Source organism: Meleagris gallopavo, chromosome Z, assembly GCF_905368555.1.
Source record: "Meleagris gallopavo chromosome Z, MGAL_WU_HG_1.1, whole genome shotgun sequence".
NCBI classification, from domain to species: Eukaryota; Metazoa; Chordata; class Aves; order Galliformes; family Phasianidae; genus Meleagris; species Meleagris gallopavo.
The window spans coordinates 39,035,639-39,062,700 of record NC_139435.1 but is presented as its reverse complement, the minus strand read 5'-3'; the positions used below and the strand labels follow the sequence as shown (position 1 = coordinate 39,062,700).

At 37.2% G+C, this 27,062-nt stretch overlaps 1 protein-coding gene across 11 annotated transcripts in view; it reads left to right on the top strand.

Annotated features, from left to right (window-relative positions):
* The window catches only part of LOC104915097 (TLE family member 1, transcriptional corepressor), a 137,281-nt gene that overhangs the window by 40,434 nt on the left and 69,785 nt on the right, over positions 1-27,062 (top strand). For all 11 annotated transcript variants that reach the window (XR_014880289.1, XR_014880288.1, XM_085212663.1 and 8 more), the window contains 8 exons: positions 6,019-6,135; positions 9,702-9,755; positions 11,373-11,525; positions 12,325-12,469; positions 13,174-13,364; positions 14,178-14,254; positions 24,308-24,557; positions 26,074-26,321. Coding sequence is in view for 9 of the 11 variants with exons in the window: in XM_085212663.1 (XP_085068789.1) it covers positions 6,019-6,135; positions 9,702-9,755; positions 11,373-11,525; positions 12,325-12,469; positions 13,174-13,364; positions 14,178-14,254; positions 24,308-24,557; positions 26,074-26,321 (1,235 nt within the window). In the remaining 2 variants the exon portion in view is untranslated. The remainder of the gene's footprint in view (positions 1-6,018; positions 6,136-9,701; positions 9,756-11,372; positions 11,526-12,324; positions 12,470-13,173; positions 13,365-14,177; positions 14,255-24,307; positions 24,558-26,073; positions 26,322-27,062) is intronic.

Below are 27,062 nucleotides of genomic sequence, written 5' to 3'. Positions count from 1 at the left end.
AGTTATACTTTCACTTCAGAGATATTACGCTAAAATGATTGGAATAAAAGTATAAAACATTAGTGACGGCTAGAGGATTTTGGCTGATGCATCTCTTTCCAAGCTTGGGTTATGTTATTACAGAAATGCAGGCTTTCCTACAGTTCTGACACTGTCTGGATGCAGTTAATGAAACCAAGAAAAGTGAGCAAGTTTTGCAGCTGAAGTTGAATAAATTTTTTGGATACATCAATGTAGAAGAATTTTGTCCAGTTTACTCTGGTTAATATAGTAGCAACATTTGTCAAAGTCATTTCAGATGTTCATTTCACTTCTCTTCCCACCATTTTCATACTTTCCAAGCAGGAGATGCAAATCTTGTCAAGTGAACTATTGTGTCAGTAATTTGTAGACAGTGAAATCTGACTTCATTAGGTACTTTGGATTTACATTAAGGTTAGTGTTCAGTTTTTATCATCATAAAAAAAGTTGAACTTTTTTTTTTTTTACTGACTTCAGAAGTATTTTTAAAATTTCCAATAATTGTACCTAACTGTTGGAAGACCTAGATGCTACTATTGTGTTCTAGCAAATGCTCTATTGTTGAAGCAGAAAAATATTCTGTCCTTGAGTTTCTGTCTCATTCTTTACCTCTCAGTCATGGAGGAAGGAGCTATGCACAATTGAATGCTACCCACTGTTTGATATTGTATGCAAGCTGTTCTTGTTTTGTGTTTTAACTCTTTTAAATGAAAACAAAAGAAAAACAAAAACAAAAAACATCTCAGAAGTAGTTCTGGAACGCTGTAGTAATTTTCGGTGTAACAAGTATGTGTCCTGCTGGGTGACTGATGCTTTAGCTGTACATGTTCGACCTAGTCTTCCTGTCTTGCCTACTCAGCAGAGGGTTGCTTTTTTATCTTTGTGTATATATATACAAGGGCCACCCTGAAAGTAATGCCTCCTAGTCTTTTGTGTTGACCTATGACATCAGAGGTGGATGTTGGTTGCATGGTAGTAAAGGTTGAACCTTCCCACCAATATTCCATGACATTTTATTGCAGCAGAGGGGCAGTTTGACAAAATGTTGTCTGATGTGATAATGTGTATGAAGTAAAGGTATGTCATTGAATTCCTCCATGCATAGAAAATGGCACCCATCAACATTCATCAACATTTGCTGAATGTTGATGGAGACCAAACAGTAGATGTAAGCACAGTAAGGAGGTGAGTGGTGCATTTCAGCTGTGGCTACAGTGACTGTAGGTCACCTCTGCTGGTGCAAATTTTTAATGTGTACAGCACGCAGGTTCTAATTCATTGCTGGAAAAAATGTATAGCTTATCTCGGTGACTCTACTGAAAAACAGCATTTTGTAGTGTTTTGTAAATATGCTATCAAATTGTATTTATGTGCTCTTTTTATCTGTTGTAGTTGCTATGGAAATAAATGAGAGACATTACTTTCAAAGCAATGTATATCTGCATTGTGCAGCAGCCCTGTGGTGGCTGTACTGGTGTCTGAATACACAGCAAGTCAAGTGAGTGTGCCTGGAGGATAGGAGAACGTGTAGGCAAAGAGACCAGCGGTAGAGAAAATGTTGAACCAAGAGCATAGGTGTTATGTCCTTGGTGCTGTTTATATGCTGTAATGATCAGCATAGAGTTTGTTATCATGTCCACGTGGTCTAGGAGTTGTCTGTGGTATTAACATAATAAAATGCTGTATTGAGATCTTGTGAACTTAATCTGTACCTCTGACATACATACTTCTCATTTGAAAGTAGTTCCTAAGGGGAGTTGCATACCACCTAAAGAAGTGTGTTTGAATAGTGCACATTATAGTCTTATAAAAACCGAGGCAACCTTATCATTGTACATCTTAACTATGTTTTTCCTTGTTTTTTTGCTGCTGATGCTTTCATTGTTTTAAATTTTGCAGACGTGAAAAGTTGCTTTGAAATCCTGAGTCTCCTGTAAAGCAGCCTTTATGCAGGCTAGTAGCACTGATAGGGAGAGGAACTAGGTATATGTAACTTTTGAGACTTTTTTTGTAGAACGGGATCCATATAAATAAGCTTTAAGGAGGAAAGCTAAAATATTGGCATTAAATTGATTTTGGTCATTTGTTCTAAACTAAGATTCATGATCTACAGATGTTTCATAGTAGTCCTTAATAAATAGGACTCCTAGTATGAAAGTGGATATTATTTTCAATTACTTGCCTAGTACATTGAAATTAAGACAAAATAAACAGTGTCATCTAGTTTCTCTTAAGGAAATCCAAGTATGTATGTATATATGTACACTTTTTTTTTTTTGGCGACAATTTGATTATCACTGAAGAGCAGTCCCAACTGATAGTTTATGTAGTTTTTAATTAAATATTACAGCTAAAAATAAAATTAAACCCTACTTTTGCGAAGTCAAATGTTAGTAACCTAGTAGAAGAATTAAATAGATAATTTTCCTTTTCTTTAAAAAACAAAAGGTAAACAAAACTACCTCACATTGTGAAGCTGTTGATGTCTTCTAGCTGGCCGTGTCCTTGATACTGAATATTCAATACTGAATAACTGATACTGAACAACAAATATAAACTATAGCCAAGCCAGTGTGGAGAGGTGGCTTCTTGTAAGCCTTACATTTAACATTAGATGTATCTGTAAGAAGTATGAGAAGCTCAGGGCTTGTAAGAGTGTCACTTTCTGTCAACAGTTTACGGGCTGGTTCGGCCCAGTTCCGTGACTAGGAGGACGGAGGGATCTGCGGATCCGCAGCCCCGGAAAAAGAAAATAGGGGACCCCGAAATAATTGAAAACTGCGGCAACAATCTGAGGTGAAACAAAGTAATTTACTAAATATGGTATCAGCAGAATTTTATAAGGAGAGAGAGTGTGAAATTGATGGTGGATCGGCCTTACCACAACGCTGAGATGAGAAGTGCAGGCAGAGAAATGCAGGCAGAGAAGCGCAGGCAGAGAAGCGCAAGCGAAGCAGTGCAGGCAAAGAAGAGAGCATCAGGTGACCTTGCCAGGAGTTAATCTCCTCGCTGACCGCAAAGCCCCCTGGGGAAATGTAGCTCTTCTTCTCCTCTGGACAGGCACCCAGAACTTGAGCATCAGCAGTCAAACCCCCAGTGCATTACATGGTGTTATGATGTGGAATACTGATAATGAAAAATCATGAAACCATGACACTTTCCCAGTTAATGTTTGTATTTCTGTTTTTTACTATTGTTACTTTAGTTATCTGGGTGTACTAAGCATAGCTTTAAAAAATGCGTATTTCTAAACAAAATCTTTTGCAGCTGTTTGTTTTAATAATTGTGGTGGCTTACAGTAGCAAGCTGTTTTTTAATCTAAAGTTACCCTTTATCTGATTTTGGTCACGGTTGTTAACAGTTTCTTGTACTCATAAAGGAAATAAATAGGTCATTTTTTACTTGATTTTAATGATAAATTTTGCCGGACTAGTATCATGATATTCTTTCAACTGCCAGACAACATCTATTCTGCAATAATCTGTTCTGCAATAGTGCCTATCATGGATTCTCTGATTCCAGAGAAGAGTGCCTTAAATGAATGTGATGTTAGAGAAACAATGTAAATGTCCATAGAGGGAAAAATTTGAAGAATATATTTCTCAGGACTCTATATTATTACTAAAAATATGTATTTACATGATAAGTAAGCCGTCAGTCTTTCAACAAAAATCAAATTTCGTATTCATTTGGTGTTTTGGAGGTGGTGGGATCTATAGAATTTTCTGGTAGTTCTCCAGATGGTGCAGTTTTTGGGTGCTGCTGGTTAGTCGCTTCTCAGAAGAAAGATGTTTTATCCCAATAACTACCTCATTCTTGCTTTTTAACTGAGTGATGATTTCAGATGTAACAAATAAGTGAATTACACAGTGTGTGCTCACATAAACAGGTTGCATTCTATGTAAATCATGTCTGAGATCTGAGTTCCTAGCTAGTTTTCTCAGTATTGAAATTCTAAAAAACAAACTTTATAGAATATTGTCAGCATTGTATAGGCAGACTTTACATTAAACTAGAACAAAACTATTAAAATTCTTTTAATAATACTTTATGCCAAAATTTGCAAACTGATCCTTAGAGTCCTGCATATTAACTTCAAATGACAAGGTTTCTACATTTTTCCCAGCTTCTGCCCACTTGACACTTTCTTACTTACTTGTACTTAATTTTGGCAGTTTAAAATGAAAATGTGTATACATTTAGTACACTGAATTTCATTGTTTTATTCCAATCAATATCTTAGATTTGATTATTTTTTAAATGAAAGATTCTCTTCAAGAAAATACTTCTTAAGAAAAGGCATTTTCAGTACTCAAACCTGTGTTCAAGTCTGACCGTGCAGCCTGCTTCTTATGATGTTTCTACTGCTATAGTCACAATGAATTCTATGTTAATAAGTTGAAGATGGATTTTAATGTTTTCAAACTAGTGAATCCCTGAGTCCTTTGTATGCATCTGGGAAGGAGACGAGGGGTTAAATTCAGATTGTTTGGCAATTAGTTCAGTGATCCAACAACCCCACCTTTCAGCTGAATAACATTGTGGTAAAGACATTATTTTGAGCTTCTTTATATTCAGTTTCATTAGACCTTCCTGTATACTTTATGTAAGCCCCTTGGTATTTGTTTAGCTTGAATAGTCAATAATAAAAGAGCTTAGAGTTGGCTTTAAAGTGCACTTCCTTTTGAAGTAGGAAAAAGAGGATTCAAATTGCCTTATGTACTCAGTTTTATTTTGTTCTCCTTGAGATTGAATACTGATGTCAGAGCAAAACTACCCTGCTGTCCTCAGGAATGTATTCCTTAAAGGGGAATATATTCACTGTGCAGTCCACTGGCTACTATTAAATGTTAATGATATATTAAGAGTAAATATCTCTGTCTCACAGGGAAATAGAGGTGTTTTCCTGGAGTACTTACACTTAGGGCATGTGTGTTGGTATTAGGCTTTGTCTTTGCAAAGTACGCATGTGTGTGTGTGTAAATACCTGTTTGTATATTTATATAAACATATATTTATGAAAGCATGTATTTTGCTTTTAGGAACTAGGCTTACCACGTCTTTGTGAAGAGAAACTTTTTCTCAATTCATTCAGTAATGTTAACAGTATTAACACATCACTGAACAAATTGCCCTCTTGCATTTGCTAATCCTACACTTAAAAGAACTCATTGTAACACGTTTTAATGTTTTAGCTGGATTGGAGATATAGATGAGAATTGCAGGCATAGTCATGTGACTGAAAAATGTCTAAAATGCCTTTCTCTTTGGGTCAACAGTTTGTACTTATGATATCTGAACGAAAGTAGTCTTGTAGTTTGAGGAAAAGATCTCAAAGTCTGTACTTTCGTCTATTGTGTATGTGTGTGTTGGCCTCAGTTTTTCCATATCAAGTCTGATTAAACAACATTTCAGCCATAATTTCACACTAGTAGAAAATGTTATGTTGGAAGAAAAGATTTTTAGTATTTTTTGCAGTGCATCTGGTGAGAGTGACCAATTGTATTTTGACACATCTAACAAATGAGTACTGTGTAACCCTATTTGGTAGATATTAATTAAAGAGTAAAAGGCAAGTTGTCATATATCTCTCTTTTAAGAGTAAACATACCAAAGTCTAATAGGTGTACGGTGGTGGAAGAGTGGGAGAGTTTTTTATTTGTAAATATGACAGTTAAAAAAAAAATGTTTACTTGCTGATGAATAAACAGCATGACTGGTTCTCCTAATACATGAAAAAATTCAATTGAATTGAGTAATTAAATAGACGATGACTGACTAGTGAACTAAACTTTTGATAGATGAAAACCCATGCTTCTTAGAATGCATGAAGCTATGTATGTTTGCCTGGAGGATTTTGAGTTGAATTAAATGGAATGAAAGACTATGTATTTATCACATTTCTAAAACATCTATCGCATCCTGTTTGAATTTTTGGGCGTATATGAAGGAATCTTGAAAGGAATTTTTGATTGACCTTGTTTTTTGTCTTTACAGAGTAATTCTCTGTTGGTGCCAGACAGTCTGCGAAGCACAGATAAACGCAGGAATGGCCCTGAATATTCCAATGACATCAAAAAGAGAAAGGTGGATGATAAGGATTCCAGCCACTATGTAAGCAAATCTGCGTCAAAGAAATGATTAATTTATTTGCAGATGCTGTGTTTGTAAGAGAGGTAAAAGAGCTGTGAAGAACAAGGCAATCTATTTCCTGTGCCTGATACAGTATGTGAATATATATGCTGGAGAGACCATTAGTCATACTGTGGAAAAAACAGTGACTCAATAGTTCAAGCTGTTGTTTGGAAATATTCCTTAACAGTAGATAAAGAGCCACGAGTACCCGTTCAGGATTCATGAGTGTTCCAAGACATTTCTTCCAGCAAGGTACATTTCTGGACTGTCCAAAAACCTACTTGTTTAGGTTTATTTGAAGTGGTAAAACTCATTCTTTTGGGGAATCTGGGAAATTTTTCTGATGCTAGTTATCACCAAGCTGAAAAACAGTCACCACTCAAAACTGAATACACTGTAAGGCTGTACCAACTTCCTGAAGCTAGTTTTTGATTGATACAGCACTTGCAGCAGAAAACAACAAAATATTAAACTATGCAGTTTATGCTCTGCATTTTTTATCAAACTTGTGTACTACTTGATTTGAAAGAAGCTCTTCAGCATAACAGTGTGGCGCATGTGAATCTGAAAAGGTTTATGGGCTTTCTACTTGAAGGCTAAAAAGCTCAACCAAATCACAATATGATTCCTGAACAAGCCATGAATAAGGATGGTTTGAGAAAGTTCTGGAAAGCAAATCTTCCATCTAACAGAAATTGTTATCAAAAGTAGGATAGAATATCTGATTTAAATGAGTTCAGTCACTAATTAATTCCTAGTTACTGAAATCCAGGAGCCAGGTGCCTTTTTATTACTCAGTGTTGGAAGTGTAGTTTTTCTCCTCTTGAGCCCAACATATGTTGGGTAGAAAGATCCTACTGTCAGTAATCCTTAAACCAGAGCTACAAGTACAGGGTCTTACTTTCTCCCTTTCTGCCCATCATGGTGGTGTACTGTTGAGATTTTTCAAGTCCTATTAATTCTATTATCACCATTTTCTAATAACAAGGTTTTGATTACAGGAAGGTCTAGCAAACCTCCTCATGTTACTTCCTCATCTTTGAAGGTTCAATATTCTGGTTGCATTTTTTCTTTTAAAATTGTAAAAGGTGTAATCAAAAAAGATGAGCTTGCTTTTCTTGTTGTTTTCTTGGAAAGAAATGGAAAGGATATTGCAGAAGAGAAGTATGGTTTATTTTAGTCTGCATTTTAAATATGCCAGATAAAGACAATAGCAAAATAAAGAATTGAGCAAAACAAAGGTATCTGAAAGCTTCAGATATATTTTGATGTGAAAGAAGGGTTGCTTCTTGTAAGATTTCTCAATTCAGCAAACACAGAACTGCTGAGTTCCAGGTCACTTTAGAGAAGGGTCTTGTAGGGTCAAGAAGTACCACATTTGTCAGAAGGGAAGGACATGAGTTGTAGGAATTTTCGCTATGGAAACAAGATACAAAACGTTTTTTTCCTTTTCTAACTTGTCTAATATTCATGTTAAAACTTGGATAGTTTCAATCTGTGCATTTGTTAGGGAGGAGACTCTTCTGATATGAATATTTCCTCTGGGAGATGCCTCTGATAATCACAGTAAATTTATGTTTCTTAAGATGACCAAGTCAGATGAGTACATTCAAGTATAGCCTTGAAACTGCTTTTGAGCATCTCACAGGTGGTGAATTTTGGTGAATACATCTGCTGTGTCCTATATGCCATAACCTATTCTTGCTTGCTGTATACTTAGTACTTTTCAAGTGATAGCAGGTAATTGGATCTTTTCTGTTCCTTCTCCCATTGCATCCGTTGGTTGGACAGCTTCCTGAGTGACGGACAGAGTCACAATTCTGTCTTTAGTGGCACTCCTGTATACCTATGTGTATAGTATTTCTTAAAGCAATATTACCTACCAAAACAAGGAAAGGCTTGAGTCCACCTGTGGAAGTGGGCTTTATTTTTTTTCTTTATTTGTTTTGATATTTATGTTTTGGACTCGGAGGAAATGGTGTTTTACGTTGTCTACAGTGTTAAGTGTTGTAGCCTAAACATTCTGAAAGCGCTGCCAATTTAGTACAAGACACATGAGTCTTCTTTCTGTCTGATTTGTTTGCCTCGAAACTTTTAAAGGAAAGCATACTTATCGGAAATGTCAAACTTACCATGGGGGAGATTTAAGTTTCATCATTCATTTGCTTTGTTTTCTATCCAGAGTCCTTTGAGGTTGAATCAGCATGTGAGAAATCATTAGATCACTATATATTATGATACACAGTGTGTGTGTTTTGGAGGATTGTAGATTGTTTTGGAGATTGAGACTAAGGGGCATTTGAGTTACAACTACAGTGGGGATCTAGGGCAGCTCAGGTGAACAAAGAATTATGTAAAAGAGAGTCAAAACGTAGCTTGAAAAGCCACAATAAAACATTGCAATTTAAGAATGTCTAAATATTTTGGTTTTGTTATGTTAAAATGCTGAAATACATTGACATTTCTGTAGTTTTTTCTTTCCCATAACTTTCAATTTTCAAAACTTTCCTGTCTGGAAATAGAGAAGAAGTCATGTCACTTTGGCAGATTTGATTTGTGAAATAAATGTAAAAAATAGAGTTCTGAGATGTGTTGTTTTGTTGTTTTTTTTTTTTTTAGTAATAATTCCAACAATATGATGGCTACACTGTATGTAATGCCTCCTGTTTTATGAATTTGGCCCACTGCATCAGAGGCAGATATTGGTGGTATGGCAGTAGAGGTTGAACCTTCCCACCAGTATTCTATTATGTTTCATTCCTGTGCAACAGATGGCAGTGGAGGGACAGATTGACAAAATGGTGTCTGATGTGATAATGTGTATGAAGCAAAGGTGTAGAACTAAATTCCTCCATGTGAAACAAATGGCACCCCCTGGCATTCATCAATGCTTGTTGAATGTTTATGGAGACCAAACAGTGGATGTGAGCACAGTGTGGTGATGGGTGGTGTTTCAGCATTGGCAGCAACAGCAGCATGAATGATAAGCCATATACTGGACAGCCATGCACAGTTGTCACGCCCCAAAATGAGTATTTCAAACAGCTCATCTGCAGAAATTGTCTAATAGTGGTGACTGTGTTGAAAAGTGATGTTATGTAGCTGAGAATGTACTCTATCAAATAGTGTTGTTGTGCTCTTTGTATCTATTGTAGTTTCCATGGAAGTAAATCCGAGGCATTGCTTTTGGAGCAACATACATATTAACAGATATGATTAGCACATGAATGAGTTTCGTTTGTTTTTTTTTTTTTGGTAGTAATTATAGTAGTAGTAGAGAAGGGTCTTGGATCTTCTTGTACTTACAATGAGATCATCACCGTTCAAATAGTTGTGGTTTATTTAGATTGTATTACTGAAGCAGAAGTAAAGTGTTACGTTCTGATTTTCAGTATTTGCCCTATTGCCAATAAGTAATGAAATGCTGTTTGTTTTTCTCTAGTAAAATAAAAAAAAAATTGGAATAGATAACACATCTTTCTCATTCTCTCTTCCCCTTCTTAACTCTTAATGTACTAATTGAACTATTTATTTGTTTTTAATAGGACAGTGATGGGGACAAGAGTGATGATAACTTGGTTGTAGATGTATCCAATGAGGTAACTTTTTACTTTTTAAAAATTTTTATGTTTTTATATTTAATATATAGTTTTAATATTATCCCAAAGAAAACATGAAAGAAAAATGCATTTAGATTAAAAAACAAACAAAAAACAGTGGAATATAGTAAAAATATGCAACAATTGTCCTTTTTGTTAGTTCTGTATTGATTATGTCTTCCTCCTAGCTTCAACTGGCTGTGCTCCTAGCTCTTCCTTCCCCTCTTTGTCTAGATCTGTTCTCTCTGCAGTTATTTTCTGACATTTCATAACTGTTCTGTAGGGGAGAGAGTTGTGATGAGGTGCAGGTGGCTGAAGTTTGCAAACTGCTGTCTCCAAATGAAACAGGAAAACAATACTTGATCTAATGTTTAAGAGTAGGAATACCATTGAAAACATTGTTAGGGGCTTAAAAATTACTAGTTTAACGACCTACTCTAAAAGCAGCATTTTCCATACAGGCATATTTAAGATGAAGTCAGTAAAAATCAGAATGAAATCAGTCCACAACATTTCCTAGTGGTAGTAGCTGCTTTATTGTTTTTTTTTCTCCAAGACTGAGATTTATCTGTGCTATCAGGGTGAAGGAACTGGCTTTCCATTCCTTCATCTTTTATTTCACACAACAAAAAGATGTAGGAGTCCTAACTATGTTGGAGAAATTCCTACAGTGTGAAAAGCACAGGAAGAAATGCTGGGAGGGAATGTATTCAGTACCTCCAAAAGCCCAAATGATTTCAACCAAGTAAAAAAAATGTGTATCCAGTTAAGGATTTCAGTAATCATTTCAGAAGTCCTGGTTAAAATGAAACTGCTCAATAATCAGCCAGTAGACTTACTGCCGTCTAGTGAGGACTGCTTAATTCTTGCTGCTATTCTGATGAGCCAGAGGAGCTTGGAAAACCTACAGAGCTGATGGTGTTGTAGCTTGCTGGGCAGCCTGTTTTGTAAATGAAGAAAGAGAGAAAAGCCTGTTTTGAGTAAATGAAGAAAGTGCCTCTAGAAGACAGAAAGAAAATCGCTTGAGAGATGATTGCAGTTTTTATGTAGATTTAAGGAATGAAGTAATGGAATTTAAAAGTAATAGATATGCTATATAGATATACTTTATATAGTGTTATAAAATCTGCATCTCTCTCTTTTTCTGAAGAAAAAGATGAGCAAGGTGTATATTCCCTAGAAACGAAATTAAATGAATGTTATTCCTATTGAAATGGTTGTTTTCACTAGCATCACATAAAGAACATATACGGAAGCAGTGTAAGCTCATTGCAGTTATTGTAAGCCTTCCTTGTTCATATCAGTTGTCATGCATGCTTGCAATCTATGTAAAGCTGAGTGCAAACTAAGGCAAGTTCTATGTTTGGAATCAATTTATGATATGTGTTTATGATTTAGGTAGTGTGGAATAAGTCCAGATTGCACTTAGTTATGTCTATAATTGATGAAAGGATTTAAGGGCTTTTTTTCTTTCCAAAGAGATAGAAAGCAAACTACTGCTTCATTCAAATATACTGTTTGAATTCTTGGGATTTTTTTCCCTGAATTGATTCTTTAGTTGTGTCGATTACCAGCTCTTAACGGTTCTGTGCTGCTCTTCCTTCTCCATTCTTTTAGGATCCTTCATCTCCACGGGCAAGTCCTACTCATTCACCACGTGAAAATGGCATAGATAAAAGCCGCTTGCTGAAGAAAGATGCCTCTAGCAGTCCAGCATCTACAGCCTCTTCAGGAAGTTCCACTTCTCTCAAATCCAAAGAAATGAGTTTGGTGAGTATTATAAGCAGTCTGTTCTCTAGAGAGATGTTCTTTTTCCTGTAAGGTCTGACTCTCCATTCTTCAGCAACTACTTTTTTGCAGAAAGTGTATGGCTGTAAGAATCTGAAGTACTGTTCTTCTACACCGGTCTAGTACCATTGAGCTTTTTTCCTCAGGAATAATTCCTTCTTCACATTGATTTCCTGTATCTCATGCATTTCTGTCAAATAAGCTGTAAATTTATTAGAGAACACAAGATTCAATTAAAAATATTGTTTAAGAAAAAACATGATTGTGCTTTAAGTCTTTTATAGATCTGTATGTAGACACTAACATGTTCCCAGGCTTTTATTACATTTTTCTAAATGAACTGCTGCTGAAAAACTTTTCAATGAATAACTAACTTGATAAGATTTTATGTCACAGTTTCTTTGATTATTATCAACTGTGGTGGTACTCTGTTTTCACTTCGATTCACTGTGTCCAGTAATCAGGATTTCACACTAAAATAATGTGGTGATGCATACTGTATTTTCCTGAAAAAAAAATTCTTGTGTGTTTTTTTTAATGCCAATGGAAGAAGGAAAAATAACATCTTATTTATTTATTTTTTTTCTTCCCAATTCTGGCAGTAATCAAAAGGTCAGCATTTTTTTTTCACAAGTTAATGTTGTCAGCATTGCATGGATTTATGAAAATTGGCTGAGGGACTAGTTAGTAGGTGCCCAGCATCCCAGCTGCTGTTGTGATAAATTGTGTAATATGGTTTGGATTAAAAATAATACTAATTTAATTTGTTTAATGATACCAGCATGAAAAAGCCAGCACGCCTGTTCTGAAATCCAGCACACCGACTCCTCGAAATGATGTGCCAACTCCAGGCACTAGTGCAACTCCAGGACTTCGTCCTTGTCTTGGCAAGCCTCCAGCAATGGACCCTCTGGTTAACCAGGCTGGTAATGCAGTACTTCTTAAGTTTTTATGGTTCTAAGATTATTTAAATATGCATTTCCATGCAAATGTTAACCAAGTACTTTTTTCTTGATGTTGAGGACTTGATGAGATGCAGATGTTTGGATTAGCAAGAGTTTGAATATTTTTCTATCTTTCATTTTTCTTTGTTTACTTTGTTCTTTATCCTTTTGGAAATAGTCTGGAGACTGTATTTAATGAAAGATTTCTGAGAAGCTTCTAGTACTTAGTCTGAATGCAATCACTTCTCCAGCTCTTTGTTTGAATCTACTAATATTTGCTGCAGTGTAAATCTTGATAAATGCAGAGAGAAGTTTATTTTTGTTATTCAGGCTTGTACAGCAGAGTTGCCTGAGACATGAGCTGTGTAAACCATGCCTGTCAGCTTTACTGCTTAATTTGGCAATGGAGAGATTAATATAAACAGGAAAATATTACAGAAATGGAAACAGGAAATGCTAAAAGAGGTTGTTAGAAGTAATCACTGAGTTCAGATCTCAGTAAACCTTATTTACACTGAATGAAAAGAGGTGGTAGTAGTGATAAATTATGGAAATGTTTCTTAACTGTGTGTGTGCATGTGTGTAAGGGGAAGGTTAGGTACCAAAGGCCAAAATGAAAGTTCTTTTACTTTCTACGCTGTGTGCAGTGAAATCCAATAAAATTACTTGCTTTCATTGTTCCGTAGCTGCAGGTTTGCGCACACCTTTGGCTGTACAAGGGCCGTATCCTGCTCCATTTGGAATGGTGCCTCATGCTGGCATGAATGGAGAACTAACCAGTCCAGGGGCAGCATATGCCAGCCTGCACAACATGTCACCCCAGATGAGTGCTGCTGCTGCAGCAGCTGCTGTGGTTGCATATGGAAGATCTCCTATGGTAGGCCACACATTGTATGCAATCTCAGTTGTGTGAGTTGCAGGTCACTGAGGAAAGCTACATACTTCATTTAGCACTGTTGAATTCCCAAGTTATAAAAGTGCCAGAGGCTTGGCTGCTTCACTGTGTGTTTCACTTCGCTTTGTGGATGGAGAAACAAATCCGTACCTTGAGAACAAAGAATCTTAGTGTATTGATGTATGTTGCTTTTTTTTTCTCATCAATGCTTTGTCTAATTAATAAATGCTAAACTGTTTGCTTATGCTTTAAATGAAAAAGCAGTTTCAGTAGATACAAATCTCTTCACCGGTGCTGTGAACAATTGCTTTTCTTTTGCTGAACAAGATTTGTGATCCTTACAGACACACCAAATTAATTTCCTTGTATTGTGTTCTTTTTGGAGTAAATCAACATGAGAAATCTTAAAGCTCTGTGATAAGGTGTGTTACAAGTAGTTGCTATTGTGGGTGTAGTCACTAAATGAAGCATAGCAGTCATTGCTGCTATCAATCAGAATAACCTGGGAGCCTGATCCCACAAACATATGCATAGCCTATCCACCTGTGAGTTTGCAAGATTGGTCTTAAGCTTGTCATCTTCTGTAAATGAGGCTACTTTCTCAAACTGGACGAATTGTTACATGAAAATGTGGAAATCCTAAATTGCATATGTACTTCTTAAAGCAATAACAATTTTATCTTGATTATAGTGTTCAGAATTAAAATGTGTGTTTGGTTCAGAATTCCTCTTTGGTAGTAGTGTTTGCTGAATGAGAAACTGCAAGTTTGATTTTTAATTTGTTTCCACTGTCAGGTTGGGTTTGATCCTCCTCCTCACATAAGAGTACCTGGAATCCCTCCAAATCTTGCAGGAATTCCTGGGGGAAAACCGTAAGTAACTTTTTAACACTTCGGTAACAACTGCAATATTTACAGAGAATACAAATGTTTTGTATCTGTGAAGAAAAATTCCAAAGGACACAGTGTTTGCTTGTTCCCATGAGTTTTTTTTTTTTGGACTTCTTCTGACAGTACTTACAGCATATAAATTCTAGAATGGTAGCTGTCATACCCCCAAACAGACGTGTATGTAACTATTTCCAAGGAAAAGCTATTGAAAGTAAATCCTGCTTGTTTGTTTAAGTTTCTTGATCATAAAGGAAGTTAAAGGAAACATAGACAGGAAGATAGTGGTAAAATGTGTAAGGAAAAACAGTTTGAAAGTCAAATTCTGGCTGTACCAAGCACAAATGTGTAGTACTAACTCACAGACTCCTTGTCTGGCTCTTGTTTTAAAAGCACGAGGATCTGAAATGGTTACTTTAGCAGCTGATGCACATGTTGTATAATAGACCAGAGTTTAAAAAATGTTTGTATAACTATGCAGCTGGAGAGCAAAAAGATAAGGAATCTTTAGTGCAGTTGGGGATATATAGATGTAGGTTAATTTACACAACAACTTCTTTTTATTGAATAATTTTAATTATTAGTGAAGGAATGCTTAAATAAAATGCTACTGTGATGTCCTGACTTACAGAGGCAACAGAAATAAATTCATGAAAAACTATGCATCAGTGTATTTATTTATTTTCCCCAATAATTTGGTTTTAGTAGGATGGGGAAACAGAGCTTATCTGTTTTCTTGGAAATAAAGGAGCAGAGAGAATTAAAACAACTTTTTGACTTTGTTAGGACAACCTCATTTTTTGGCCTACCTTCACTCTTGTTAATCAGTCCTGACTTGTCTTTCAGAAAAAAGCTGCAGTTAGAGTAGCACCTCACAATCTAGGTACATCATTTTGAAATCAACTGCAGCCAGTGCTCAAGTAATCTGCTGCATGCTGTCTTCTGTACCAATCTATTACGAGATTTTTGGGAATTAACTGGTATAACTTTTCCTTCTGCCACTTCAGAAACAAATCAGAAACTACTGTTTAATTTATAAGACATATAATTTAGAAAGTTACATGTATACACACACATTTGTCTTCGTATTGAACTCCTATTAATACATACTGGTAAATTGTCAGCAATTCAGACACCCTTAAAAGTGTTAACCACTTTGCAGGTAAAAAGACGTGCTTTCTTGTACTCTTGTACAGCAGTATGAAAGCAGAAGACTTCTTAGATTATAATAGCCATCCTAGATATGTCTTTATTGTTATCCTCCATGCTTCTGAGAACTGGCATAGCTAACTCTTGGCAATGTGAGAAACCTGTTAGATCTTGGGTTTACTTGAAGTTAGTGGTATGTTGACAAGACTGCTGATGTGAGGTGTCTGAGTTGGTGTTATGTATCAGATCGTAGTGTGTTTAAATTTAGCACAGTAAGGAACATGCTTCGTTCTTAAAATATTTTCTGTCAAGGGTCAAACTCATTCTTGCTGACTTCAGTAGAATTTGGCATTCTTACATAAAATATTTTTGAAGATTTCATAATGTGATGGGTGTAAGCTTTTACTTCTAATCAAATGTATTCACAGGCTTCCAGTGACATATTCCATTATTCCATGCCTAGCCATATAAAATATGAAAACCTATTTTTGTTCAGTCAGGATTGTTCTGTGACTAAGTCCTAATTGTTGCACTTTTCAAGGCAGAAAAACAGTGCTTGTGTAACATTAAACTTTGTATTATGTTATTTTATAGCCAAATATAGCTCTGTTAATTTTTTAATTTAGTCTGTTCAGCACTTTATTCGAACTGCTTCACAGATCACTAACTTTGAGACAGTTTCTATTCTTGATTTGATTGATGTGTTCCATAATGTTTTTCACGGTCATAGGAGCCAGTCATTTCCTGTAAAGGAACTTATTTGCTTATCTTCATTATATGTTTTTCAAATCTAAAATTTCAGACACTGAACTCTTGTCATTCCAGTGACAACTTTAGAATCATCTGTCTTCATCTTGTTTGGCTACATCTATCCAGATGCAGTCTTAGCTAAGTTGCACTGCCTGCAATTTTTTTCAATAGTCCTCTTTTTCATTAGGCAAGTCTCCTGTATTGTCCACACAGAGTACAGGTGTTATATACTCAGGCAAACTAGTTGAGTACTCTTGGTTTATTTTCAAAAACTGCTTTACCAAAGATTACAAGCAAGGTGTCACACTGAACTTATTTTTTGAGATCTGGAGTTTTAATAAGTGAATATATCAGATTAAGTTACTGAATCTCCAGCTGTAAGTATATGTACGCTCACTGCTATGTGCTTTTAACAACAGCATTGCAGGGACTGTTTGTACACTCAGCCTTGCTTACAAGAGAAAATCATGTTTCTTCCCAAAAGAGTGACATGTCTGGTAGCACCTAATTTTATTTAACCCCTGTGCATTCTGGGATCTGGCCTAGCTTGTTAGAAATCAATAGCCTCTGAAGAGTCTACTCCTAGTCTTTTATCTACTCTTACCAAGTGAATATACTCTGAAAAGCTTGTCTGTTGCTTGCCTTGTTTTGTAGCTAGGCTAGATGTCTTTACTACCATCTTTTTATCTTCCTGAATGTGAATCTGACAGTTTTGTTTCCTTCAAAATTACTAGCAAAATTATTTGGACAATCAAGGTAGCAACCTAGTAAGCTTGAAGTCTTCACTAATTTCTTATCTATGCGACTGAGCTAAGTTTTGCATTTGATAACAAGCAGTTATTTATTTGCTATGAGGCTTATTAGCTTGTCCATATTAATTTGATATTTCTGTGTATGCTCATGTGGTCTCATATGTTTTAATATTCTTGGTATCATTGTGTCTTCTTACTAGTAATTTATTCTTTTCTTAGCAGTTGCTCTTGCTTTTTTTTTTTTTTTTTGTTCCCCCCAACTTTCCAAATTGCCTTACATGATCATCATCTAAGCAGTAATTATCTTTTTCTTTGGTGCTATTTTGGACATATACATATGATGTCAGAGTCTTACATTCTGTTTTTTGATACATTTAATTATGCCATATGCTATAGGTTCTTGGTATGTTGCTATCAATGTTTCTTGCTTTGTGTAGCCTTTCTAGAAAAGTAATAATTTAGTTTTTAGTAGTCTTGTGGATTTCCCCAGAATGTGAACCACATCTTATATTAGTTGGATGAGCAACTGAGCATAGATTTTCAAGCTCTTTGATGAGATTTAAGTCCACAGCATTGCTCATCTGGTATCTATAACTTTGAAGTAATGGTAGTACTGAGAACAGTTGTGTTTCTCAATATTCATGCTTCCAATAAAATTATATTTCAAATGTTTTACGCAGACACTGACAGAGATGAAAAAATTCTTTCCTGTTAGCAGAAAAAGGGAATTTCATTTGGTAAACTTTAGCTTTTGCTCAAGAGAGGAAAAAAAAAGGAATTTTTCTGTTCACGTAATCATTCCATTTGTTCAGTGAATGTACAATGAGAAATATTTTAAAGGAGTGTTAATTTTATTATATTCTAGAATAAAATATAGATTTCCCACTTGCTTTTTGATACTTTCTAAATGTTTCTAGAGACCAGTTGGTGGATGTGAGCACAGTGAGGGATGTGTGGTGCCTCTCAGCAGTGATGACAGTGACAATGGGTCACCTCCACCAGTGCAGATTTTTATGAGTGTGCCATGCAGGGTCTTCTTTGTCACTGGCAAAAATGCATAGCTAACAGTAGTACCTATGTTGAAAGACAGTGTTTTGTAGCTGAGAATTTGCTCTGTTAAATAGTGCTTTGTGTTCTTTGTATCTGTTGTAGTTTCCATGAAAATAAATAGGAGAATGACTCATCATTTTGAAAGCGCACTCATCAACAGAAAGAACTTTTGTGTTCTGCTTTTGTGTTCTACAGCTAGAGTATTTTTGTGCCAGCTAAAGAATTCTGTTTGAATTCTTGAATAGAGAGATGAAGTGGAAGTCTTTTTTTTTGTAGCATAGTATTTTAAGTTCACAGGAAGTGCATACATTATATCTATTCTTAAGATAATAGTTAGGTATTTTAGCTGTTCTGCCATGTTCTTGGCCAGTGAATTAATGTGTAAGCTTGTTGTGTAAAAATTTATTTGAAGAGGAGGAGGAATTAGTTCTAACTTCTGTCAGCAAGTCAGAGAATAGTCTTATAACTGTTATTTCTGTTCTAAGTCTTGATCTAATATTTGTTCTTCACACCAATACAGTTCTTCTGTATTGTATTATTTCAGTGTTTCCATAATACTTACTTAAGTATAAGTGTAAATATAGATATAAATTAATATGTTCTTAGAATCTTGGAATCACGGAATTCTTTGGGCTAGAAAAGACCATTCAGATCATCTAGTTCCAGTGCCCATGCTGTGGATAGGAACACCAAATTTGTCCAAAGCCACATCCAACCTGACCTTGAATACTTCCTGAGATGGGGCATTCACATCTTCTCTAAGCAAGCTGTTCCAGTGCCTCATCACTCTCATAGTGAAAAATTTCTTCCTTATATCTAATCTAAACCTACCATCTTTTAGTTTATCAAAACATTACTTCTTGTATCTGCCCACATAAAAAGTCATTCTTCATCTTTTTTGTAAGCCCCTTCTAAGTACTCAAAGACTGCAGTGAGGTCTCTTTGAAGCCATCACCTCTCGAAGTTAAAACAGCTCAGCTCCCTCAATCTGCCTTTATAAGTGCTCCAGCCTTCTTATTGTCTTTGTGGCCCTCCTCTGGACCCACTTTAATAGCTCCACATCTTTGTTATGCTGGAAGCCCCAGTCCTGGATGCAGTACTCTGAGTGGGGCCTTATAAGGACAGTGCAGAGGGGGATAGTCACTTCCCTCTCCCTGCTGGCTATCCCTCTTTTGATGCAGCTGAGGATACTGTTGGTCTTCTGGGCTACAAGTACACACTGCTGGATCATGTCCATCTTCTCATCTCTCTGAACCTCTAAGCTGTTCTCCACAAGGCTGCTTTCAAGGAATTCTCCCAGACAAAAGGCCCCGCAGAAGTCTAGGTAGATGTTATAGATCAGTCTTATCAACCGATGCAGTCCTCTATTATACAGGGGCACCATGCATAATCTGCCCTTCATGAAGACATGCTGGCTATATTAGATTACTTCCATATCTTGCATGGGCCTTGACATAGATGCTAGGAGGATTTGTTCCATGATCTTCCCAGGCACAAAGGTGAAGCTCTCCAGCCTTTAATTTCTTACATTTCCCCTCCTTCTCTTCTTAACAGTGAGAGTTATGGTTACCATTTTTCCAGCTATGGGAAGCTTTACCTGACATGAATTTTTAAATATGAGAGTGCCTTGGCAACTACATCAGTCAGTTCCTGCAGGACCCTGGGATGAATGTCATCAGGTCCTATAGGAAATATATATGTTCAGTTTCATCAGATGTTCTCATTTTTGCTTATAGTGGGAGAGACTTTGTTCCCCAAAGAAAAACTGTGTTTCCAAGGTTGGAAAAGTTGGAGCACCAAAATACTCCTCATTTTCAAGGACACAGATGTGTAATTAAATTATCTCATTAAAATTCGGTTAATTCTTACTTGTTTGTAGGTAAGAGTATAGTAGGATGCCACATCAAACTTGAGCCAGTAATATGCCCTTGCTGTTAAGAACTCTAATATTATCTCTGTCTGCTTTATTACCAGTATGTCAAGAGAGGTGGTTCCTCTCCTCCATTCAGCATTGATGAGTTTGGAGTAGGGAGCACTGTGTCCAGTCCTGGGCCACCAGTACAAGATAGACATAGACATATTGGAAGAAGTGGCATGAGTTGTCCAGAGATATTGTGTAGTCTCCTTCCTGGGAACTCTTCAAAAGCTGCCTGGACATGGGCCTGGGCAACCTGCTGTAGGTGTCCCTGTTTGAGAAGGGGTGTTAAAGCAATGTTCCTTTCCAACCTAGAGGGTTATGTGACCTGATGGAAAGGTAACCTAGGACTCTAGCACTTAAGCAGCAGATAAATTATTTGCATTGGTGCCTCTGTTACTCTATTCTTCTGAAAGAAGCTTACTTCATCTAGGGAGTGTTGGTCTTGCAAATTATACAAGTTTCCTTTGGGCTCAGTTATGAAGGGGATAGAAGAGAAAGGCATTTGAAATGAAAATTGCTGTAACGTAGTATGTAGTAGACATTACTAGACAGTGTTGATGTTAGCCTGATATACTATATGCCTTTGAGCAAACAGGAATATTTACTTTTTTGTGTATTTGTATTGGCAGAGGAATGGGGATTTGGCAATGTGTAGCCATTTTTCTTAAGCAGTGGATTACTGATAACTTGCGCTGTAACAAAAGCTGCTTTGACTTCTAAGAAGCTACCACTGGTCTTTTTGATGACTGCCATTTTGAGGGGTGATGAGTCTTGGAAGCAAATGCATGACCATGATGATAAAAATGAAGCTTTTAATATGATGTAATCAGACTTTAAATGTGAATATACTGGTAAGATTATACTCAATTAAAATTACATTGAGATAAATTTCTGGAATTTCAGAGCAGAAGAATCATCTCAATGCTACAGTGCGCATGGAACACTTCAAAAATGTTTCTATTGTCTTTTTCTCACCCCATTTCAACAAGAAATGTGAAAGCTGTGTATATGCTCAGTCATATCAAAACACTATTTAAGTGCTTTAAATTGAACGGAACATCTAGGTTGTATTCAACTATAGGATGGTTAAAAAAAAAAAGACAAGTGGATTATTCATCTTGAATGTAATGGGAACAATTGCTCGATACTTGTTTAATTGTTTTTCTTATGTCCATGATAAAAACAAGGGCAGACTTGAAACTACAGAGTTTTGCAGTTCTGTGTACTCTTACTGTTAACGAAAAACAAATTGATCTGTAGCCCAGGATGGGGCCTAGCTTTTAAGCCTAACAAATGCTGTGAGTGCTTAGTTCTGTACCTGAACCTGAGCAGTTGCAGCCTTGAGCACTTTTGTTGCTACTCTTCTTCTTCACTTATCCTTTGTCTCACCTGTTTGGTGAATAGCTTCTCTGGGACAGTTCTGTCTTAACTTCTCTTCACAGAAATGGTACAAATGCCTCTGTCAGCCTTTACCGTTTATGTAATTCTTTATACAAAAAGAAAAAAAAAGGGGAAAAAAGGGAAAGAATCACAGAAACACCAGGGTTGGAAAAGGCCTATAAGATCATCCAGTCCAACCATCCACCTATCACCAGTAGTTCTCACTAAACTGTATCCCTCAACACAAAATCCAAACATTCCTTGAACACCTCCAGGGTGTGTGACTCCACCACTTTCCTGGGCAGCCCATTCCAGCACAAGGATTCCATGGGAGGAGATGCATCTGATACACTTTGCAACTTGTATACAAATAAGGGAGTAAACTTCCTTATATGGCATTTCTCATCAGTTTTACTTGTCACCTTTTTTGTTTCCTCATTCTCTACTTGTGCATTCTCTGAGCATATCTTCAGCTGACTTGTCCAACCACAAAACATGAATAAGGCACAGGAATTGCGTGTGTATGGACTTGACTTCTTCTTTGGTTTATAGCAATTACTAATTGCTAAAATATAGTCAATTACCTTTTGCTCTTACCCTCTGGTGAGGACTGCGGTACTGCTTTGTATGACACTACTGTTATCTTCTGTGTGAAATAAAAATAGAGCCTTCTCTATTTTCTTCTCTCTCTGAATATCTTCTTCTCAGCTCCTAGGCATATTCAGTTGCTTTAGGAAACAAGCCCAACTACATTGTGATATCTATTACAGATCCAGAAATCTTACTTGTTCCTTTCTTTCAAACTGTGCAATACTTGGAAACATGCAATAAAAAACTTGAAAACTACTCACTTAGAACAAAAAATTAAATTGAATTACCTACTCTTTGGTCCGTTGAAGATCAATGCTTTAACTTGAACTATAGTAACCAAAGATTTATGAGGAAGAAGATATATTTGGAAAAGAATGCACAGTCCTGAGAACAAAAATAAATTAGAAAAAAATAATAGTATAATTGGGAGAAGGTATCCTATTAGTAAAAACGTTACTTGTTTTTCACCACTTCGCTCTCTTGAATAAGAAAGCAGTGAGTGTAACAGCAGTATCTCACCAGTATAATATAAACAGATTTTGCAGTACTATTTTCATTATTTTTAAAAACAAAGAAAAAATACCACCCTGAATCTGAAACCTTTTTGTTGCTTTCTGTGCCCTGGTCTTCATGCTGAACTGATTTTAATCATCACAATTAATTCTGTGTACTTTCCCTAAGGAGTAATGGTTTATGACTGCTGAGACTCGATTCCTCAACCTTGAGTTTTCATATGCTTGAGATCGTGCAGTGTGTAAATACAGACATTGCAGAAGTGCTAAAATTACCTGGGAAACAGAGCCTTTCAATTGTTCCAAAATACTTATTCAAGATGATATAATTATGAGAGACAGTGAGGTGGGTTGAGAACTGGCTGACTGGCAGAGCGCAGAGGGTCGTCGTTGGTGGTGCAGAGTCTGGCTGGAGACCTGTAACCAGTGGTGTCCCCCAGGGGTCTGTGCTGGGTCCGGTCTTGTTCAACATCTTCATCAATGACTTTGATGAGGGGATAGTGGCCACCCTCAGCAAGTTTGCTGATGATACGAAGTTGGGAGGATTGGCTGACACGCCTGAAGGCTGTGCTGCCATTCAGCGAGACCTGGACAGGCTGGAGAGCTGGGCAGTAAGAAACCAGATGAGGTTCAACACAAGCAAGTGTAGGGTCTTACACCTAGGGAGGAATAATTGCATGCACCAATACAGGCTGGGGGATGAGCTGCTGGAGAGGAGCTCTGCAGAGAGGGACCTGGGCGTCCTGGTGGACAACACGCTGGCCATGAGCCAGCAGTGTGCCCTCGTGGCCAAAAAGGCCAATGGCATTCTGGGGTGCATTAAGAAGAGCGTGTCCAGCAGGTCGAGGGAGGTGATCCTCCCCCTCTACTCTGCCCTGGTAAGGCCTCATCTGGAGTACTGTGTCCAGTTCTGGGCTCCCCAGTACAAAAAAGACAGAGATCTCTTGGAAAGAGTCCAGCGGAGGGCCACAAAGATGGTGAAGGGCCTGGAGCATCTCCCCTATGAAGAAAGGCTAAGTGAACTGGGTCTGTTTAGCCTTGAGAAAAGACGACTGAGAGGGGACCTGATCCAGGTTTATAAATATCTGAGGTGTGGCGGCCATAGTGGTGAGGCCAGTCTCTTTACAGTGGTACGTGGAGACAGGACGAGGGGAAATGGACATAAGCTGCAGCATAGGAAGTTTCGCACGAATGTGCGTAAGAACTTCTTCACGGTGAGGGTGACGGAGCACTGGAACAGGCTGCCCAGGGAGGTTGTGGAGTCTCCTTCTCTGGAGATATTCAAGTCTCGCCTGGACGCCTACCTGTGCGACCTGGTGTAGGGAACCTGCTTTGGCAGGGGGGTTGGTCTCGATGATCTCTAGAGGTCCCTTCCAACCCCTACAATTCTGTGATTCTGTGATGAGAAGATGGTGTCAGCTTTCTGATGTAAGAGTGTACATGCACTCTGCATGTTTCTATTTTGTGTACAAAACTAGTTCCCAGCTGGAAAGAGAGACTTAATAGCACAGCCAGTGCTGATGTTGAAGATGATGTGCTGAAATATGTTGAGGACAAGTTTGATGGTAAGGAAGTGTTGCTACAGGACTTGTGTAGAGACTCAGAACCACTGACTAAAAAGCAGATGCTGAAAGGTCTTTTAACAGCCCCAGTAGCAGTGATGGCCATGACCTTGATTCGTAGAGTTAATAGGAGATTTTAATGTGCTTCCCCACTGCACAAATAGTGCACACCAAAGCTGAAAATGGTTGTCGTGAATCCTGATCTTTCTCTGAGGTTTCATGTACCTCATGTTATTAGGCCTTGTAGCTCTTCAAGTCTTTTTTTTTCAAGAAAATTAAAGAAAGAAAACAAAGCACTATCTTTTTCTGTAATTTTTGCACTATGTCTTTGCTGATATATTTTTTCTTCTCCTTTCTTTCCTTCCCCGAAAAAGAGCCTACTCCTTTCATGTTACTGCAGATGGCCAGATGCAGCCTGTTCCTTTCCCTCCCGATGCCCTCATTGGTCCAGGAATCCCTCGCCATGCCCGTCAGATCAACACTCTGAACCATGGGGAAGTTGTGTGTGCAGTTACCATCAGCAACCCCACGAGACATGTGTACACGGGTGGCAAGGGGTGTGTCAAAGTCTGGGATATCAGCCAGCCCGGGAACAAGAGCCCCGTCTCACAGCTCGACTGCCTGGTAAGTGAACAGGAACTAATGTAAAAGGGTAACTTCTCCTTGGAGACTGAATAAGGAAATAGCTGTCCTTGTCTGGATTGTGTTCATATTATAAGGAAATAGCAGGCAGTTCTGTTTCCTGCTGTATGTATTTAAATGACTTTTTTTTAAACACTGAACAGGTGGTGTTTCAGAGAAGTGGACTGGTTTGTTTAGTGATAAATGTCATTACTAGGGGTCAAATAATAGATAAGATTTCTGAGAGTATACATAATTCTTTCCCCATCCAAGTGATGCTGGTGTTTTTTGCACTGCATGGGTTTAAAAGGAATCCCGACTGAGACAGAAACATTCTATGATGTTTCACTCATGCCAGAAATCACATCTTTTTTTGTAAGAGGGTAGTAGACATATAAAGGAGTAGTGTGACAAGGTAGCAAGGTCACTTTGTATTGCTGCATTTTGCTGGTTTCTATTCATATCCGTCAGGTGCAAGTTGATTTGTTTGCAGTTAGTTGAAAAGCTAAACCAAAAAAACTGTTAACTAAAAATGCTCTTTACACTAAAGCAGCATAGACATTGGTCCTAGCTGCCTTCATTTTAGTTACAGATCTGTATGGCTGCCAATAGCTAAGCTGACATTCCCAGTGCACTGCTTGCTGCTCCTTCTCTGTGATTGTAAAACAAACAAATGAGCAAAAACACAAACAAAACCACCACCACCAAAAATCAAAAACAAACAAACAAAAAAAACAACCACAAACAAACCTTAGTAGTAGAAGTGCCTTTGATTTCTACTTAGCGTTGTGAATTTTTTTGTTTTGAGTTACTGATCCTATCCCTGCATTTCCTAGAGAACTGTTACTATGTTGGACAGCGAGTATGCTTAAGAAGTCAGTTTTGTAACATGTAAAGATTGAAATCTTTTCCATCTCTAAATCTTTTATAGTATCTCTGTCAGCAAAAGTATCAAAAATGTGAAACCAGCATGAGTATGACAGGAGTGATGCTGAGCCATCACTCTTTTAATCATCACAATTGATGATTAAATAAAAAATAAAAAAGAGAACCAGCATGAATCCAGGACTAGTAGGGGAATAACTCAACATTTTCACTTTGAAATGATGAATGTAAGATACCACTTAAAAGAAAACTCTAAGATCTGAAAGATATGAGACTTGAAATGTATTTTTATAAGTAGTTGCTTAAATATCATATGAGAAGTCACTTTGTTTTTTGCAAATATTCCAGTGTTACTGGTGATCATAATTGATGGAGTGTACTTTCTCCAAATCCAAGCTTACTTTGGCACTGTCTTAGTGTAATGAGATGGAAGACTTGCAATTCATCAGGTCTGAGAAAGTCAGTAATAAGAAGTAGGCATTTGAAACCTTTTAGGGTATGCTGATTTCTCTTCTGTACTTTGGCACTGGAAAAAATTGCCTACTGTTTAAAACTTGGATGCAGTCAGAATCTCGTTAGTGGTCATTTTTGGCAGGCATGTATTAACGTAACGGAGGTGATTTGTGTTGTACAGAACAGAGATAACTACATCCGCTCTTGTAAATTACTGCCTGATGGATGCACCCTAATAGTTGGCGGGGAAGCCAGCACATTATCCATATGGGACCTGGCAGCGCCAACTCCTCGTATAAAAGCAGAGCTTACATCCTCAGCTCCTGCCTGCTATGCTTTGGCTATCAGCCCTGACTCCAAGGTGTGCTTTTCCTGCTGCAGTGATGGGAACATTGCAGTGTGGGATCTGCACAATCAGACATTGGTCAGGTGAGTATTACTTGTTTTCTGTGAACTTTAATTAATTAAACTTAGTCTTTGAGCAGCTAAATAAATATTTATCTCCCTGAATAATGGCTCAGAATTGCAAAGTAAAATAGTCTTTCTTATCCAAAGAATTAGGTTGGTGCTCAGGTTGGGCTAGAAACTAATTCTAGTAGCCTGTCCTAGGAGATGTTCTTTGAGGGCCTTTCAGGTTGTTCTGTAACCTCTTGAAGTCAGTGTGAAAGTTCTTGTTGGTTTCATGTATTTGGATTTGTCTGCAGGTTTCAACAAGCTAGATTGTGATTAACTGAACTTGCTATGTAGGGAACTTTCTGAGGTTTCTTGTTTTCATTTATCTTAGGCCTTACTAAGTAATAAGGAAAAAATTCAGTTTGTAATTAGTGATGACAGGTAATAAATTAACCTTTCAAAAGTAATTGAAAGCCTGGATCACTTCAGGAAAGTATGAAGGACTGATGTTTGATGTCTTCATAAAAGAAAAATATTTGAGTTTTGGAGGATGAATTTGATCTCTAAAGCTATCAGAATGGTTTGTGGAGGCTATAATAAATCTATTGCTGTGTATGCTACTTCTGAAATACTTCCTTTAAACCTTGATTATAGTGTCTAGCAGGTCAATATTTAGCATCAGTGCTATGACAGAAGAGAAAAAGCAGGTGTGTGAAATAACTTAGCAACTGGTTGTGTGATTTTACTAGGTGAACTTTGGTTCAGTCTTGCCAACTT